Genomic DNA, 17408 nt, shown 5'->3' with positions numbered 1-17408 from the left:
CACAAACTCGACATACATAGAATGCATGTTTGCACTCATGATAGTCATTGCAAGCTTCACAGAAGTTCATGTAAAGATGGTGATGGTGTGCTACAAATAAAACAATATGAACAGCTTAATACATATTATGAAACATACATTTTTCTTTCACATACGCAGTGGAAAAAAGGTGTGTTCCTAGTTGAAGGTCACTTCCTCATTGATGGTCTCTTCCAAAAGAGCTGCAAAGAACTGTCTAACGTCCCTATTGCCCAACAAAATACAGTCTGTTCTACCATTTGATGTCCATGGCAGATGATGACAACTATTTTCAGTGTTGCTGGCTCATTACTTTCCATGGTCATGTTGATTTCTGCAATTCAGACCCTTTCTTCCTATAGCCTTATCTCTTCTCCTGTATACACAAATATGTAATTTGCAACTTTACAGAAATTTGGGACTCACACTCAGACATAACCGGCTCTACCATACTTATATGATGTAAGCATAGAATTAATATCTGGTAAAGAAATATCTTCCCTTGAAAATTATCATTACCCTGGTTCAGTATCCTGCTTCATTTAGGCTTATCATTCTTGCACACACTCCACCTGGAATAACAGTAATGGAGCTTGCCACTAGAAAACAGTGACATCAAATATCCTGTTAGTCATATGATTTATGTAACGCACGCACTAAACATAAAGAATTGGTGACCGATTTATCAGATGGGTGCATCTCGACAATATGTTGCCAAAGATGGGTGCATCTAGCAACATAGCTCAAGGGGATATGAACACACATACACACTACACACACAGAGTAAATGTAAACAGTTAGTAAAATGTGGTGACCGACTTGTCAAGATGGGTGCATCTCAACAATGTGTTTCCCTAATGGGTGCATCTAGCAACATACGGTAGGCCAAAATTATATACACCAACACAAACGACTATTCAAACATAAGAAGATACAGTACTTCCCTTTCATCCACTAGTGTTTTATCAGCCATTACTTACAGCAGGTCGCCTAAAAGATAAAAGAGCTATTTTTAACAATTGTACAGTATAGAATAGGTAAAGAAAATAGCATCAATAATTGTTTACTTTTTTAGGCAAGGGCATTAAATAGAAAACAAACTAACCTTTTGTATATTTTGCCATCTGCTAATGAGTTGTACACAAAGAAGGCTATCCCTTACATCTGTTGCAACGGACCAAGTCTTTCCTTGCCTCCTAAACAGCAATATAGCGAGCCACGTGTTGACCTCATATATTTTTCAGCTGCAGTATCACAACATTCATCAATATTAGGGTATGTCCAGTGAAACTGACAAGTGTGTTTTTCCTGCATCTGTCCACTGCGGTAGAACGAACTAGAACTGTTGCAGTATCACAGGTAAATCAGTATTCCTGAAGTTATTTCACTGTTTATTATGATTATTATGATTAAAGTACTTGGTAAAGGCAGAGCCTGTATACCAGAAGGCCTTATAAAGGCCTAAGATGTTTACATTAACTACACTAAGTATGTTTGAAAAGTAAGAGAAAGAAGAAAAAAATCCATGACTGGACCTGGGCAGCCTCGAACCTGCAGCCATCCGATTAACTGTGTACATAGGTGGAGAAAACTGTGTATACATTTCGCTCCACTCAGTGCCGTCTTTGCATTAGCTTTTTGCTGTGTCCTGAAAGTGGATTCTACACTACTGGTAACACCTGCTAGCCCATTTAGCAAAACTGGAACTGTATCCGGAATTGGTTTTGTCTAACCATGAGGCTTGAAACCTTTGAAGAAAATCCTTGTGATGAGTATGATTGCCTGAAATAGGACAGGCAATCATGTTTGGGTATGCTTTGTTTCTTTAGAATTGCCTGACTTGCTGGTATCCTTATGTACCAGTTAGTAGAATTGGACAGTAATCCTACAAGCATCCAACACTAATGAAAACAAAATTGAAGTTATCGATATACGTATGCATGTGATGTATGTAGACTGTAGTATACAATAATACCATAAAAAATTATTATGTGCTCATGCATACTTGAAATTAGGCCATCTGCATAATCCAGACACTTTAAGATACAAAGTATGAAACAAGATTTGGAGATATGAAAACAAATTCCTCAAATTTTAATTTTTAAATTATTATGTAACTGCATGCATTGTTACTGAATACTGTTGCAGTATTGTGTGATTTTTTAGGCTTTTGAACTGATTGTAAGGAGAATTCTGTTGAAGATGGCATTGCCAAAGGTATGATTTAGTGCATATAGGCATAATACTTAACTGTGGTCACATGTACTCATGTATGTAGGCTAACCCTGAATTGCCTGACAGTGTCAAGGTATAATTATAGTATGTACTATTGTACGTGTACCATACATAGAAATGCATGCGTACTTTATATAGTTATACCTTTACATCATAAAAGTACGTATTTAATAGTACAGGAATCAAGCACACTGGTTCAAGGTGGTCAATATACCAAAACAGTCAAGTAGTAAAAAACGTGTACCTTCCCCCTCCCTCCTCCCGGGTGAAGAAAGTTGTGAAATCAAAGGTTGGCCAAGAAATGACTGCATTGATGTTGATGTTGATGTTAATTAATCATGATTATGTTATTGGCATTGCAGCCATTTCTTAGTTATCGCATTTGATTTTGTAACATTGTTTACCCTGGGGCATGCACCCTTTATCACAGCTTGGATATCACCTTTTATATGTCAGGGCACAAATAGTGTGTCAAGCTGCCAAGGAAAGCCCCTGCGTCTGGGTGTGTGACAGATACGCAAGTGTGTATTTTACAGGAATCGAGAAAATGTGATTTTCCTACCTCAGTAATGGCTAAACAGAAATAGCTCATTTTTTTCAATGAAATATCCCTTAGGGTAGGACATTGTCCATACCAATTTGAGCGAAAGTGGTCCAACTGACTTTGAGATACACACTTTCAAAGTTCATCTATTTTTTTGTCTTCCATTTCACATGTATTTAACATTGCCATAACTCACACTAATCTTATTAGATTCTTTTCAAAGTTAGTCGGCATACAGAGCATAGTATAGTGCATTTATCTTCTACTTTGTGTATACAGATTGACAGAGGTGCTGCAATGTTATGAGTAATTTTCAAAAATTACAGGTGTGATGTTTTGTCATGCCTGCAAGGTAAACTACTGATATAAACTGCTTCAAAATCGGTATGCGGATAGGGTGATCATCGACCTTTTTTGGTTTGAAAGTACTGAGTGTACTAGCTAAGGAGATATAAAGCACAAACTATACATGTGAAACAAGAGTGATAGAGAGGGGTACTCTAATAGAACAGTCACTAAGAAGTACAAAAAAGAATGTGTACAAAAATGTTGAAAGGTTGTACCTCCATACCTACGTATATGCCTAAACCACTCTGCCACTGCTGTCATTGCTCATCTCACTTAATGTCTACAGTACCTAATAAATAGAAATAATTTACTGCTATACTGGAAAGTTTTAAAATCCCATGGATTTGGAAGCCCACACCATTTCACAGCTTGGCTATTATATAATTTGTAAACCATAAAGCTGGCCTGTGGTTGGCTTTGGGGTCCCATTTTTCTGCTTTCTAATAAGCCAAACAGAAAGAACATTATAGTTTTAATTATGTATGTTTATTGTAATATTTGATAAAAATTTACAATTGTGATGGATGTATATATCCATTCACTGAACTGGACTACTGGACTGGAATACTGGACTGGACTACTGGACTCTAGCTTTTTTTGTTTTCTTTCCTTTTATAGTTTGACTTAACTACAGAAATATTTTAGAAATCACACCATTCATCACAAGACATAAAGCTTGCACACAAGAAATATAAAACTAGTACATTATTCACAAAAACAATACACTAAAACCTCAGTATATCCCGTTATCAAAATAAGACCAGGTCAAGTTGATTCACAATTTATTGTCACTGCCCGCATGGGTTTTTAGGAACTGAGCAAAAAATTCATAATTCATTATTGCTCAAATGATAATCATTGCTCCTGTTCCCGAACACGTTTTCGTAGAACTATTGTAATGTCTTTGTTAGGAACACAGAGAAAAGAGGATGTAGCCCCTCTCAAAGAGATTATGGAGGAGCTTAGTCCCTCTTAGACTGTCAAGGAACATGCATTAAGATCAATATACTCTAATAGAACAGTCACCCTCATAAAACAGTTGGCAAATATTAATGTTGACTGTACTGGTGGAATCACACTCAGATTATCAAAAATTCCTACAGGAAGGGGCATTCCCCCAGACAGTCACTGTATAAATAAATATTGAGATACCCTAATAGAGCAGTCACCCTAATGTAGAAAAGTTAATTATTCTAATAATCTGCTAAAATCACTAACACATTCAATCTCAGAGGGTCTAATTTTTAAAAATTTCCTGAAGGATTGGAGGTGTGTCCCCCAGACCGCCTTGATTGGCGGCAAGCTTTGAGTTAAACTTCATTCACAATAGTTGAGTACACTTAAGGCATGTCATCCCCTGGATAAGTCTATCTATACCCTATAACGAAGATGCCTCTTTCACCTCTGGTCTTGGTATGTGCAACAAACAGAATGTATTTGTAGCACCTTCAATGAATTTTGAGGAATTGTGTACTCGAATAAAATCAGGAGCATTTTCAACATTTTGATGAGTTTTCATCTTCGGTATTGAAATCAGTCTAGCTACATAGGACAAGAGTAACTACAAATTCAATTGTTAATAGTATGGATAACCTAGTGTGTGTACTTTATTTGGTTGGCACATAAAATTTGTGGTGTTTGACTGTTGGTGCATGAGGTATATTGGCAAAAGCTCAAGTCAGGTTGCAACTGTTTCAAAAATGTCTTTAAACGTTGTACCATGTATAAACGTTTTTATGAAATATGAAAAATGACCTCCCACCCTCATCAGTTTTTCGAATATCTCTGACTATAAACTGTGAATCAACTTGGCCTGACTTAATTTTCCTACCGTTATAATAGCAATGATACAAACACTGTGCATTGTTGACACTGCTAAATGTATTTATCAGTCTTTTCTAACCTTCTTTTGTAAAACAGCATAAAATTCAGTCAGTTTTACACCTGCAAATAATGAAGCATTGCCTAACCTTTCAGCAGTTTGCATATTAGATTGGCCAGCTTCATGCACAAGTGCGCAGTATTCAGTTAGCCAGAGAACACTTCCCAATGTACACACTATCTAACGTTCAGGTAAGGCTGCATCTTTGTGAAAAACTTCATGTATAGTTTTTAAACAAGGAATTCAACCTATTGATTATGAACTTATCATACAGGTATACACCACTAAAACTAGACTACAGTTTGCTGTATGTTCCTCTAAAATGTAAGGTAAGACACTGAGAACCCTGGGTGTGTGGTATACAAAGTGATGATCATGAGGCTAGCCACTTTCAGTGGTTGAAAAAGATGTTTGATCAAATTTTATGTGAGTCCAGTAGTCCAGTCCAGTATGTAATTCAGTCCAGTAGTCCAGTCCAGTGAATGGATACACCCAATTGTGACTGTATTAATTGAATGCTCTATTGGGCATAGAGTATCACGATTGCACACTTTTTCTACACATGTTTCATTTTTGTATTATAAATCAATGCACTGTAGTCCAAATGAGAAGGTACTGACGTTATCAAATCACCAGATGGTTTACAGGTGCTTGGTAAGTGAAAGTTCCACTGATTCATCTACTTCAAGCCTTGAGAAAAGAAAACATAAACAACTGTGTATACTAATGAGATTACCTCTATCCAGCTGCAACTAGTTTATCATATTTCCTTGACAAAAACTCTTTAACTTTTGCAGACTGCCAAGACCTTACCTTTGTTATAGACTTGAACACATGCCAAACTGAACAAGTTTCTATAGCATCAATTTATGATTTTAACGGATTTTTTTTGTTTGTTTGTTTTTGTTTTGTTTTTTTTTGTCCCTGTTCCACACGACTAATTTTGTTCTTTTTATTCCACATATCAAGTAATTAAGCAACATGTTGTGATAATTAATCATACAGGTACTGTATAATAGGGACCACAAAGGTTTGGGCATGGCCCATGAAAAATATCGCCCATAAACCAGCCTCACCTTTTCCTGACGATAATGAAACAGTATTGGTAGGGTCCGCAATCCAAAAAATCAACTTCTACAAATCGATCCCCTACCATTGTGGGGTGTTCATTGTAGTATCCCATTGCTAGATCCACCATGAAACCGGAGGCACAATTGTTGTGTTCACAGAAATATCATTTTTAGTATGTCACGAGATGCAAAATTTATTTTTTAAATCTTGTGCTCCACACAAAGGACCGGATGAAACTTGCTACTTAGCCAGATCATATCCAGAGTTGTTGTAGTTAAAAAGTACGCACAGTAATAAGTAAAGGATTTGCTGGGTGACCGGCACAGGGTTGCTCTCTTTGAAAAAACAGGCAAAGAAATATGAATTTTCAATTTCAAACTGTTCTACCACCCAGGGCAAGAGAAGCCGCTCTTCCTCATAGTGTTTCAATACGGTTGGGTGCATAGTCTGTCTATGCTGTTAGTTTGGAAAAGATCTGGGACTTCTCACCATCTGGATGACGAGCATCAAAATTTTCAGCAGCATTAAAGAATTGTATCACGCTTTCTAGCCATTTCCAGCACTTCTGCAGCCACAACAATCATTACCTATTGACTAAATCTATGGCAAAAGATGTCCCTGGACGTCTGGTAGCAGCAGTTGCCAATAATATTATTATTTCATCCATAGCTTCTACGCCTCACTCTAAGCGATACACCACAGCAGGCAGTTGAATTGTCCAAATTTGACTTCACCTTTCACGTTCCACAGCAGCTTCAAATCTTTACTAGATCACCCTATATCACCATTATATCAAAATATCCCCAAACAAACCGAAAAAAGAACTAAATCTTTCATTTTTGATCGAGCTGGGTGGAGCTCCTGATGAGCTGCTGGTATACTGTATCATATGAAATCACAAAAACACCAACCGCTACTACTGCCAAACTTTTTTTACCATCATTTATCATCATTCTAAACACAATTAGGTGACCAGTGTGGCATCAGAAGTACTGTCCTTTCGCACCATTGAGAGAATCTCGTGGAATGACGACCGAAAATTTTGATGCTCTTCACCCAGATGGTGAGAAGTCTCAGATCCTTTCCAGACTATCCATCCAACCTTATCACATCACTATGAGGAAGAGTTGGCCTTGGCTGGTAGAGCAGTTTGAATTCGAAAATTCGTGTTTTGTTTTCTGATTTTGAAAGAAAGTAACCCTGTTCCGGGAACCCAGTGGATCATTTGCTTATTACTCTACGTAGTTTTTATCTACAATAACTCTAGATAATATCTAGCTAAGTAGCAAGTTTTATTCGCTCCTTTGCGTGGAGCACAGAATTTTAAAAATAAATTTTGTGTCTCGAGAAATACTGAAATCGATATTTCTGTGAAGACAACAATCGTGATTCCAGTTTCATGGCGAAACTAGCAATGGGATACTACAATGAACATCCCACAATGGTAGGGGGATCGATTTGTAAAAGTTGATTTTTCAGATTGTGGACCCAAATATTGGTCAGGTTAAACTAAATTAATCCAAACAAGCTTTCAGATTGACACGAAATGCTTTCAACAAGTTGTTATATATAAAATTTTTAAAACAAATTATTAAACGGAATTTTCTAGTGACTGACTGACTGACTGACTGACTGACTGACTGACTGACTGACTGACTGACTGACTGACTGACTGACTGACTGACTGACTGACTGACTGACTGACTGACTGACTGACTGACTGACTGACTGACTGACTGACTGACTGACTGACTGACTGATGCCTCAGACAAGTGTAACTCCCTGCCTGCCTGCCTGCCTGCCTGCCTGCCTGCCTGCCTGCCTGCCTGCCTGCCTGCCTGCCTGCCTGCCTGCCTGCCTGCCTGCCTGCCTGCCTGCCTGCCTGCCTGCCTGCCTGCCTGCCTGCCTGCCTGTCTGCATTCATGCCTGCTTTTGGCATACCGCACTAGGTACAATGCATTCTTCATGGACTTAGCAGTGTCCTCCTTTGTGTCCCATTCATCTTTGCTGACAGCGAGAGGTGTCAGTTTGATGGTAGTACATGATGGCTTCCCTTTGTAAGGAAAAATAGCCCATATTTTTCAGAGTGGCTACTTTGATTGCAGAGGTGCTTTTCAAACAGTCGTAATGCTGTGTAATGGGTTGAACATAGCTGATAACAAAGTGTCTCACTTTTCAGACAATAATTTATAGCTAGGATGCGCTACGCCATTTCTTTCTTTTGATGCAGTATGCATGGGTTCACCAGTCATAATAATTTTATTTTACAATAAAGTTAACAAACAAGTACAACTAGAGTAGGGACCATAGCACATCAATAAAAAGTACTGAAACAAGCTGTAGTAGTGCATGATATTAAATCACAGTAAAACAATAAGAAGTGTTATATCTGTATTGTGCTCAAGAAATGCACAGTAGGGATATAACACTTTTTATTGTTTTACTGTGATTTAGTATTGTGCACTACTCCAGCTTGTTTCAGTACTTTTTTTCGATGTGCTGTGGTCCTTGCTCTAGCTGAAAATTCCAAAAATGGTTGTGTACTTGTTAATAAGAAAAAATATATAGCCAGCTACTGGCAGTCTTTTCATTTAGTGTCAGTTACCCTTACCATAGATAATATACTAATAACACGGGATTGGAAGTTCCGTTACTTGCATCAGCATTCCTCGTTGTACCGGAAGTAATTAATTTGACAGTTGCATCATGTCATTAGTTATGTTGCTATCTTGGTTGCTATGCTCTATATCACAGGACGGGATTTGGCTCTTTTTCCATGAGCTATGAAACAAAGAACTGTAATTGTTACACCAAGCCATACTCGAATAATTTTGCTTCGCCATAATTCCAGCAATTTTCTGGAGTACGTTTAGAAATACCCGGAAAAGGTACACAAACTATATGACTTTTTGTTTGGTTAGCACTAAAATTCTTCTGGAAAAAGCATTGAACCGTACCAACACGTGGCACAAGCCATTTGAAATTGTCTCTACTTCAATTCAATTCCAATAGTTTTCACTGTATGTGTTCAAAGACTTGGCAAAGAGTACAGAATACGGTTTCATGATGTTTCCCGATTTACCAGACAATTAGGGCTAAATTGCACAGAAATACTCACTCATATCATCATATACACTTACCTTGGTTCTTCACTACCCTTACCTAAGTTGGTATCGAAATAACTAGACTTTTGTAGCCTTCACCATGCCTTCACCAACTGAAAGGCAAGTCCGTGAAACTACGAGGATTGCTTATTTGGGATGTATATGGTATATTGAGTCCGCGAACGGAGTTTCCAATCCCATGTTATTAGTATAGTATCTATGCCCTTACCAAGTCATTTATGTTATAATTTCAACATGTGATGTGGTTGAGAACAACAATAAATAAGTAAATAAATAAATTAGCTAAAGTGTATGTAACTTATATTGTAATGTTATAGGCAAAAGAAAAAACCAAGAAACTTCTTCAAGCTAATTTCAATAAAGCAAAACAGAGACATGGAACAGTTCCAGTGAGATTTCTTAAACTATTTTTTACAGGATCAGGAGCTTCTGGTAAAACCAGTTTTGTTAAGCTGCTTTTAAAAAAGAAAATCAATAAAGATCATCACAGCACTAATGTTGTTCACAGTAACCATGCAGTATCAGTTAAAATGGCTGCTTTTAAGGGATCTCCAGAGAAAGTCATGTGGGTTGAACTTGGCCCTGACACTGAAATAAGTTTTCTTCGATCTGTGTTACTTCCAACAAAACCTTTGCAGCCTTCAGAAGTTACTGCAACAAATGTTCCAGCTGAAAAGAGTATAAGTACCACACCAACAGCCTTGCCACAGGAGCTACAGTATAGTGCTCCTATACAACAAAATGTATCTATTAAGCAATGGTTTGGAGAACTATTTGCAAAGCCTGTTAAATGTTCCAATCTTTTCTCCTTTCAAAGTATTCTTAGTTTGTCAGCCAAGTCATGCACTTTCACCCATCAACCAGGAGAAGTGCTGAACATCATCAATTTGCTGGACACTGGGGGTCAGCCACAATATATCCACTTGTTACCCACAATCAATATTTACCCAACAGTCACATTTGTTGTACATGATTTATCCAAAAGCCTTGATGATCAAGTGTTGGTGGAGTACAGTCAACATGGCAAACACATGTTTACACCATATCATTTGAGCTACTCTAACCTTGATATGATAAAGCTGTTAATGTCATCTGCAAATGAGGCATTGGAAAGATCACCTCCTAAAATTCCACATCTAGTTACAACTGATAGTGTAAACAAGAGATCTTATATTTGCTTGGTGGGTACTCATACTGACAAAGTATCAAACGAAGTTACAGAAAAAACAGCCAACCAGTTATCTGCTTTGGTAGATAAAACACAGTGTAAAGCTGCAGTGTGGCAGACAGAAGGGGGAAATGTTCTTTTTGCAGTAAACAACACCACTGCTGGTTATAAATATACTGAAGATCCATTGGCAAGCACAATTCGAAGCAGGATAGAAACTGTAGCTAATGAAAAGGAAGTTCATGAATTGCCCATAACATGGATGCTGCTAGAACTTGAAATTAGAAAGCATTGTGCAAAAATCCAAAAATCATACATTTCATTTGGTGAGTGTGTTACCCTTGCCAGAGATACAGGATTAATTTCTGATCCAGAAGAAGTTAAGAGTGTATTACTATACCATCATCTGTTGGGTGTGCTGATATACTTCGCTGAAGTTCCAGGATTGTGTGATTATGTCATTATAGATCACCAGTGGTGGTTTGATAAACTGAGCAGCATCATATGTGTCACATTTCAGCAAGCTTTACTTGATCGTCAGGCTGTACAGAAACTGAAATATGAAGGTTTGTTTTCTAAGGATCTTCTTCAACACACTGAATGGAAAGATGACATCAAAGAAAAGTTCTTCTTGTCTTTGCTTGTTCACATGAAGATCATTGCTCCACTCATAAACGAAAATGATGAAGAAGAAGAATATTTTATGCCTTTTGTTTTACCTGCTTTCACTTTGCAGCAAAGAGATGACATTCTTTCTCGGTATGGAGACCTACTTGGACAGCCATTATTGGTTCAGTTTCGTTCTGGTATTTTACCAAGAGGATTATTTTGCTCTCTGATAGTTGAACTACTACAATATTCACCTAAAGATTGGCACCCTCATTTCTCTCATGATGGTGTACACCACACCTTCAGTAATTTGATCACATTCAGTTTACCTGATGGTTATTCCTTGTCATTGTTTGATAAAGTGTCTTATCTTGAAGTGCAGATGAGGAAAACAGAAGAAGCTTGCCAAGATCATATTTGTGTTAGAGCTTACAATTATCTGGTATATGCTCTTACAGAAGTTTGTATTCATTTAAATTTTGATTATGAAAGATTGCAGTATGGTTTTTTGTGTCAGTGTGGTAAAACCACTGAAGATCATATTGCTGTTCTACCAGAAACAATTTCTACTACAACAAAATTTGCTGAATGCAGCATTGATAGTTTGTTTCGCTTAAAACTAACTTCTTCTCAATTAACATGGTTCTCTTATGCAGCTCATCTACCCACTTCAAACGGTAATTACACTTCAGTTTGGTTCTGGTACTGCTAAAGGGAAAATATCCATTTGCTAGAAGGTGTATAGTATAGTGACCATAAGAAGAGGTCTAATAGCCTTTCAAATTGCATGTACTTGGCAACCCATGATAGCGTGACGTGTTAATAAGGCAAAAGCTTGAAATTTGGTCCCTAGTACATACAATAATGTATGGTTTTCAGGTGATAAGTTGAAAACATGAGGAGTTATGCTTAGTGAAACTTAGAAATTATTTTGAAAAGGCTATAAGACACCTTTTTTGCAGATCCATCCATAATATTTTTAAAATACAGTAGCTGAACAAGGTAGCAAATAAAGTACAGGGGATCCTCACTTATCTGAACCTCAGTTATCCGAACACCGCAATTATCCAACGCCAAAAGTGACTGTTCTATTAGAGTATTTCATCATTAAATGTGCAGTAAATGATTGTTCTATTGAATGAAGCTCTGTATATAAATCAATGGGCTTCAGTTATCCAAACAATTTCACTTATCTGAACACTTGTGACTAACTATAGGAATAAAAGTGTTCGGATAACCGAAGATCCACTGTATGTTATCTATAACATCAAATGAATGCTATTATTTATTATAATTAATCTACTCCTGTACATGGAGTTATACCTAATGGCAGCCTGTCAGGCTGTGCAGAATCTGTTGTTTATACATAAGCTGCTAGGTTACCAATCTTCTATACTATAATGGTTTATATATAGTCAAACTGCTATACGATAATATGACTACATAATATTATAGTATTGTACTTTACAATTATGACTATGTTACATCACCTTATACCAAAAATAGAATACACAACACCACCAGAGGGCAGTAATGTGATGTTACACATTATATAAATCTATTTACTGTGTTTATTTACAGATTTGTCTAGTAATATGCAGCATGGATACCCTCCAGCTGACAAAACAGCTGATCAAAGAGCTATTAAAAGTATGTGATTTTGTACTTGACAATGTTAGCTATAGGAAAATTTGCTTTAGAATTAATGTTTTACAAGTGACATTGTGACTATCATAATAAACTTAAAAACATGCTGTAGCTGTCTAGATAACTGTGCAACATGTATAGTTGAGAAAAGCTTGTGTTGAATGTGAGATCAATTTAGAATGCTTCTGAACATTGAAGCATCAAGTGCTCATAAGATCCTGTTTCAATGTTTTTTGTAGCTGTGATCATTTATTTAACCCATTCATGCATTAACTGCTACTGCTGCCATATTGTGGCATGGCATCATCACTAATCTATAGTTATATAAGAATAATAAATTTATTTAACCCATTCATGCATTAACTGCTACTGCTGCCATATGGTGGCATGGCATCATCACTAATCTATAGCTGTATAAGGATAATAATCTTGCCTTGCTATAAACTGCATTGTGCATTCATAACAGGATACATTAGTACTGAAACAGACATGCCCATAGGGGTCCCGTTTCTGGGACACCAGATACTTTCAGAATTAGTGTGTGTTTATTACCGTATATCACAAATATAATAATATGATGAGGTAAGATTTTAATGAATTGGATGATCAAGCATTTGATGAGTAAAATTTGACGAAATGCTTTTATATTGTATTAGAGAATGCACTAAAAGTACAATTTTGATAGGGAAATTTTGATAAATTGCAATGTGAATTTTAAAATTCATCAAAATTTTCTCCTGTTAAACTTTTGTGCTATGTAATAGTGCTAAGTTTTAGTATGGTTCTTCGAGTTGAAAGTAGTCTTTATATATCAATGGAAATAGGTAGTGTCAACAACCAACTGCTTTATTAATGTGGCATTGTGGATCCAAGTGCATACATACACGCTGCAACTCAAGAAAATCAGACAAATCATGAAGAAAGCAGCTATTGGATGGTGTACACTGTAAATAAACTAATAGAAATATACAACAGTTCTTTGGGGGTGTTAGACACCTTTGTAAAGGATTCATTGGGATTCTGTTATTTGTTTTTACAAAATTTGATTAGTTGCAGATGTTGTTATGTAAACATTTACCACTTTAGCATGGGAATTTCAAGGTGCTACTTCGGGTTTAACTCGCATATTTCCTGGGCATTATCTTGATATTGCTAAACATAAACAACATAATCAAGCTCCTTACAGTTTATATAGTGAGCACTTAACATATAGATGGTTACTTAGTAGTTTTTTGTATTGTTCAGTGACAATTTGGAAGCCAGTAGGTTATAAATTTGCTAACTTAATTAATTCAAAGAAGAACGCTACAAAAATTTTTGTTGTTATAATCTATACAAAATCAGCCAAACTGTGAAAAAACGGTGTGGCCTCCAAAAAAGCCAGGGTGAAAAAAGATGACACAAATTCACCTGAATTGTCGTTATTAAAACTTTTGCCATTAACCTACCATCACAGCCATTTCTTGGCTGCCACCTTTGATTTCACATCTTTTTTCACCCTGGCTTTTTTGGAGGCCACACACTTTTTCACAGCTTGCAGAAAGGAGAGGACATCAAGACCTGAATTCTATATGGATCTTTTTTTTTATAATGATGCATTTTTTTACAAAAATTAAAACTCTATGAAAATTATCACATGTACCGTATTTACTTGGTTAAATGCCGCAGCGTTTATTAGAAAAAATCGATGCGGTGACTATTCAAGCTCGACCACCACTTGATACTCATGAATGATGTTTAAGCCATTATTTTCACAATCGATTGTGGGACTACTCAAGTGTGGCAACTATTAAAGGTGCGGCATTTAACCAAGTAAATACGGTACTCTCTCCCACAGGTAGACAACTTTGTAGCAGAAATCTCTCCAAGGTAACTTGTTTGTAGCTGAAGTCTACAGGGTGACTTGTTTATTGCCAAATTCTACAGGGTGACTTGTTTGTTGCTGAACTCTCTACAGGGTGGTTTGTTTGTAGCTGAACTCTCTATAGGGTGACTTGTTTGTAGTTGAACTCTCTGCAGGGTGACATATTTGTAACTGAGCTCTCTACAGGGTGATTTATTTGTAGCTGAAGTCTACAGGGTGACTTGTTTATTGCTGAACTCTCTTCAGGGTAACTTGTTTGTAGTTAAACTCTCTACAGGTGACTTGTTTGTAGATGAACTCTCTTTTGGGTAACATGTTGTTAGCTGAACTATCTACATGGTGACTAGATTGTAGCTGAACGTTCTAATAGAAAGATTTATTATGAAGCTGAATGTTCTATTAGGATGACTGCACTATTAGAGTATATCTCGATCGCGCACTAGTTGACTTTCATAGTGTAACTCAGTGGTTCTTTATCTGATTCCTTATAAACCACTGAAAGCTTGTTCTAAAACATTTAATCTACCTTTGTACCTATTTTCAGCTGATTCCATAAACTAGTTTGCCTGGTAGGCGTGACAAGCAATACTTCATGATCGTGCGCTTTTTACACATAGTTTGCGTTTTTGTTATAGCTCCATGACTGTTAATGCAATTTCTTTCAAACTACAAAAGGTTTGCACTATGATAGTTACTCCATATACAGACCGATATTTAAATAATTCTGTCAAGCGGTTCACCTTGGAGGCATGACCACAAATTGCCTTTGGATTTTGAAAAATTGCACATAGCTCCCTTGTTCTTTGTCTAATCTGTACCAAAATTGGACTAAATGTGCAGTATTACATTCCTACTGCCCTCCAAATTTTAAGTAAATTGACCAAAGCACGTGCGAGTTATTACAATTTTTCTAAAGTGTGCGAGACAAAGAAGAAAAATACAAAGAAAATAAGACGAACTTTGAAGGAACGTATCTCGGTGATGGATGGATTCATCTCAAATTTGGAATAGGAGGTGCCCTACCCTGAGGGAGTTTCCACAGCAAAAATGGTTAATTTCTGTCCTGCCATTATCAAGCTACGGATGCGTGAAAATGGCATTTTCTTGGTTCCTGTAAAATACACACTTGTCTGTCGCGCGCCTGCACTAGCTGTACTTGGCCGCACGACACACTATTGTGTGTCTTGATTATAGTAGTAGTAAAGTTCACACAATCTACTCATCAGACTGAAACGTGTCTGGTCAAAAGATGCACTATTTACTTCGTGTTGCATATACTACACAGTCTACAACAATTTTATATGATTTAATTGCAGTGTAGTGATTTAAGTTAGTATTTTGATATTGAATATTACTTCAAAATTTCTGGCCTTAATGCCAACGCAACTTGTTTCAGGGCCTGCAATGAGGTTACTACATGAAGTGGTGATACCCAGAATAGCAGCTGACTGGAGTTTGGTGGCTGATTATTTGGAGTATGAGGTGGAGGATAAAAAGCTGATAAGAGAAAAATGTCACCGTGATCCACTGAAATGCTGTGTTGAGCTGTTGGAAGATTGGCTATCTAGTGACAAAGGTGTTTCCCCTAAATGTTGGTCCAAGTTAATTGAGGTTCTCAGACAGATCAAAAGTCTTAAATCAACAACAGAAAAAATTGTTGAAGATTTAGCAAAGGCAGGAGTATTTGTGTAAAATTATGTTATGCTACAAACTTTATAGGTTACACAAACTCATACACTAGCTGGGTGTAGAGTAGGTAGTGTAGATTTTTAGTTGAGTTGTAATTATTAGATTTTTCATTTTAACTCCTCTATTATTTTGTGCTATTAATAAAGTTTGTTTTTCATCAGTTAGTGTGTACACAAACATGCATCTACATTAATGTTAAGACTATTTTTTTAGCATAATATATTTCGCATGTTTACACCACTTAAAGTTAGTATTCTTATAGCAATAAAATTATCACTATCTGCCCTGTCTACTTACATGTTATATACCAAATCTTTAAAGTGTGATCCTGTATGGCTATAGCTGACAAAATTTAATGCAGCATGCTATAATTGATATCGCTGGTACAAAATAGTCTCCCCAACTATACCAACTTAATTTCTATGTGCATGGGATTCGTGTATTGTGTCACTACATCAATAGGATAAAATATCTACATATGCACATGTATGATCACATGCTGCAACATCCAAAAGCATGCAACACGCCAACACCGCAACATACCCTTCATACCTAGCTTGTTTACAGGGATCACAGCCATGCAGTAGTATATAGTTCTAGATTTTGTATCCATGTAATTTGCTATAGTTGGAAGACTGAACATCAATGCTTTTGAAAAGGTAGCTACAAACGAAACACACATGTATTGGTGCTTAATAATGGCATACATGAAAAAATTCCCTTAATCATTAAAAGAACAATTGCAAAACAGCTAGTAATAATATGCATAGAGGCGAGCATTGAATGATAAGGCTATTAAAGCATTTGGAGTACAGTATTATATTGTTCTATTAATGATTTTGCTATAAGAAACAAAGTTGACAGGGATGATATTGTTGACTATATCAATGACACTCGGTGTGGAGATTGGCTAGTAACTACAAATGATTTGCAAGGTGCTACAAACGTGTAGCTACAGATTATGAAGGTGATGTGCTGTATAGCTACAATCAGTCCTGAGATTCAGTGTTATAATTATGCTGTATACAGACCTCCACAGTATCAACTTTCTATCAGCTACGTACCATTGCTCTACGCGAGGCTCTACGTGTAGACAGGCATAGTAGCTACGAGTTTCCAAACTGAATTTCGGGGTGGGGTAAAACTGGGACAGGTAAAACCGGGACGGGGCAGGGGACGGGAACAGTGAAAACGGATACTAGGGACAG

The 17408-nt window shown here is 36.8% G+C and overlaps 2 protein-coding genes across 2 annotated transcripts in view; both read left to right on the top strand.

The window, feature by feature from the left end:
• The first annotated feature begins 2190 nt into the window (after window positions 1-2190).
• Window positions 2191-16360, top strand: LOC136252258 (uncharacterized). The gene is made up of 5 exons (XM_066044661.1): window positions 2191-2235; window positions 2297-2326; window positions 9541-11677; window positions 12582-12650; window positions 15908-16360. The coding sequence occupies exons 1-5, from the start codon at window positions 2221-2223 to the stop codon at window positions 16201-16203; spliced, it is 2547 nt and encodes an 848-aa protein (XP_065900733.1). The 5' UTR covers window positions 2191-2220; the 3' UTR covers window positions 16204-16360.
• A 676-nt stretch (window positions 16361-17036) lies between these two features.
• The window catches only part of LOC136252257 (uncharacterized), a 36431-nt gene continuing 36059 nt past the window's right edge, over window positions 17037-17408 (top strand). The window contains exon 1 of the mRNA XM_066044659.1: window positions 17037-17167. The gene's annotated coding sequence lies outside the window, so the exon portion shown is untranslated. The remainder of the gene's footprint in view (window positions 17168-17408) is intronic.

The sequence above is a fragment of the Dysidea avara genome, chromosome 4 (genome assembly GCF_963678975.1).
Source record: "Dysidea avara chromosome 4, odDysAvar1.4, whole genome shotgun sequence".
NCBI classification, from domain to species: Eukaryota; Metazoa; Porifera; class Demospongiae; order Dictyoceratida; family Dysideidae; genus Dysidea; species Dysidea avara.
Note: the sequence above shows the minus strand (reverse complement) of the source record. Positions and strands in the feature narration are given on the sequence as shown.

Excerpts from the sequence above, each read along its gene's own strand:
- LOC136252258 (XM_066044661.1), top strand. Across the intron at positions 2,327-9,540 it reads AATTGCCTGACAGTGTCAAG|GCAAAAGAAAAAACCAAGAA; the intron begins GTATAATTATAG and ends GTAATGTTATAG. Across the intron at positions 11,678-12,581 it reads TCATCTACCCACTTCAAACG|ATTTGTCTAGTAATATGCAG; the intron begins GTAATTACACTT and ends GTTTATTTACAG.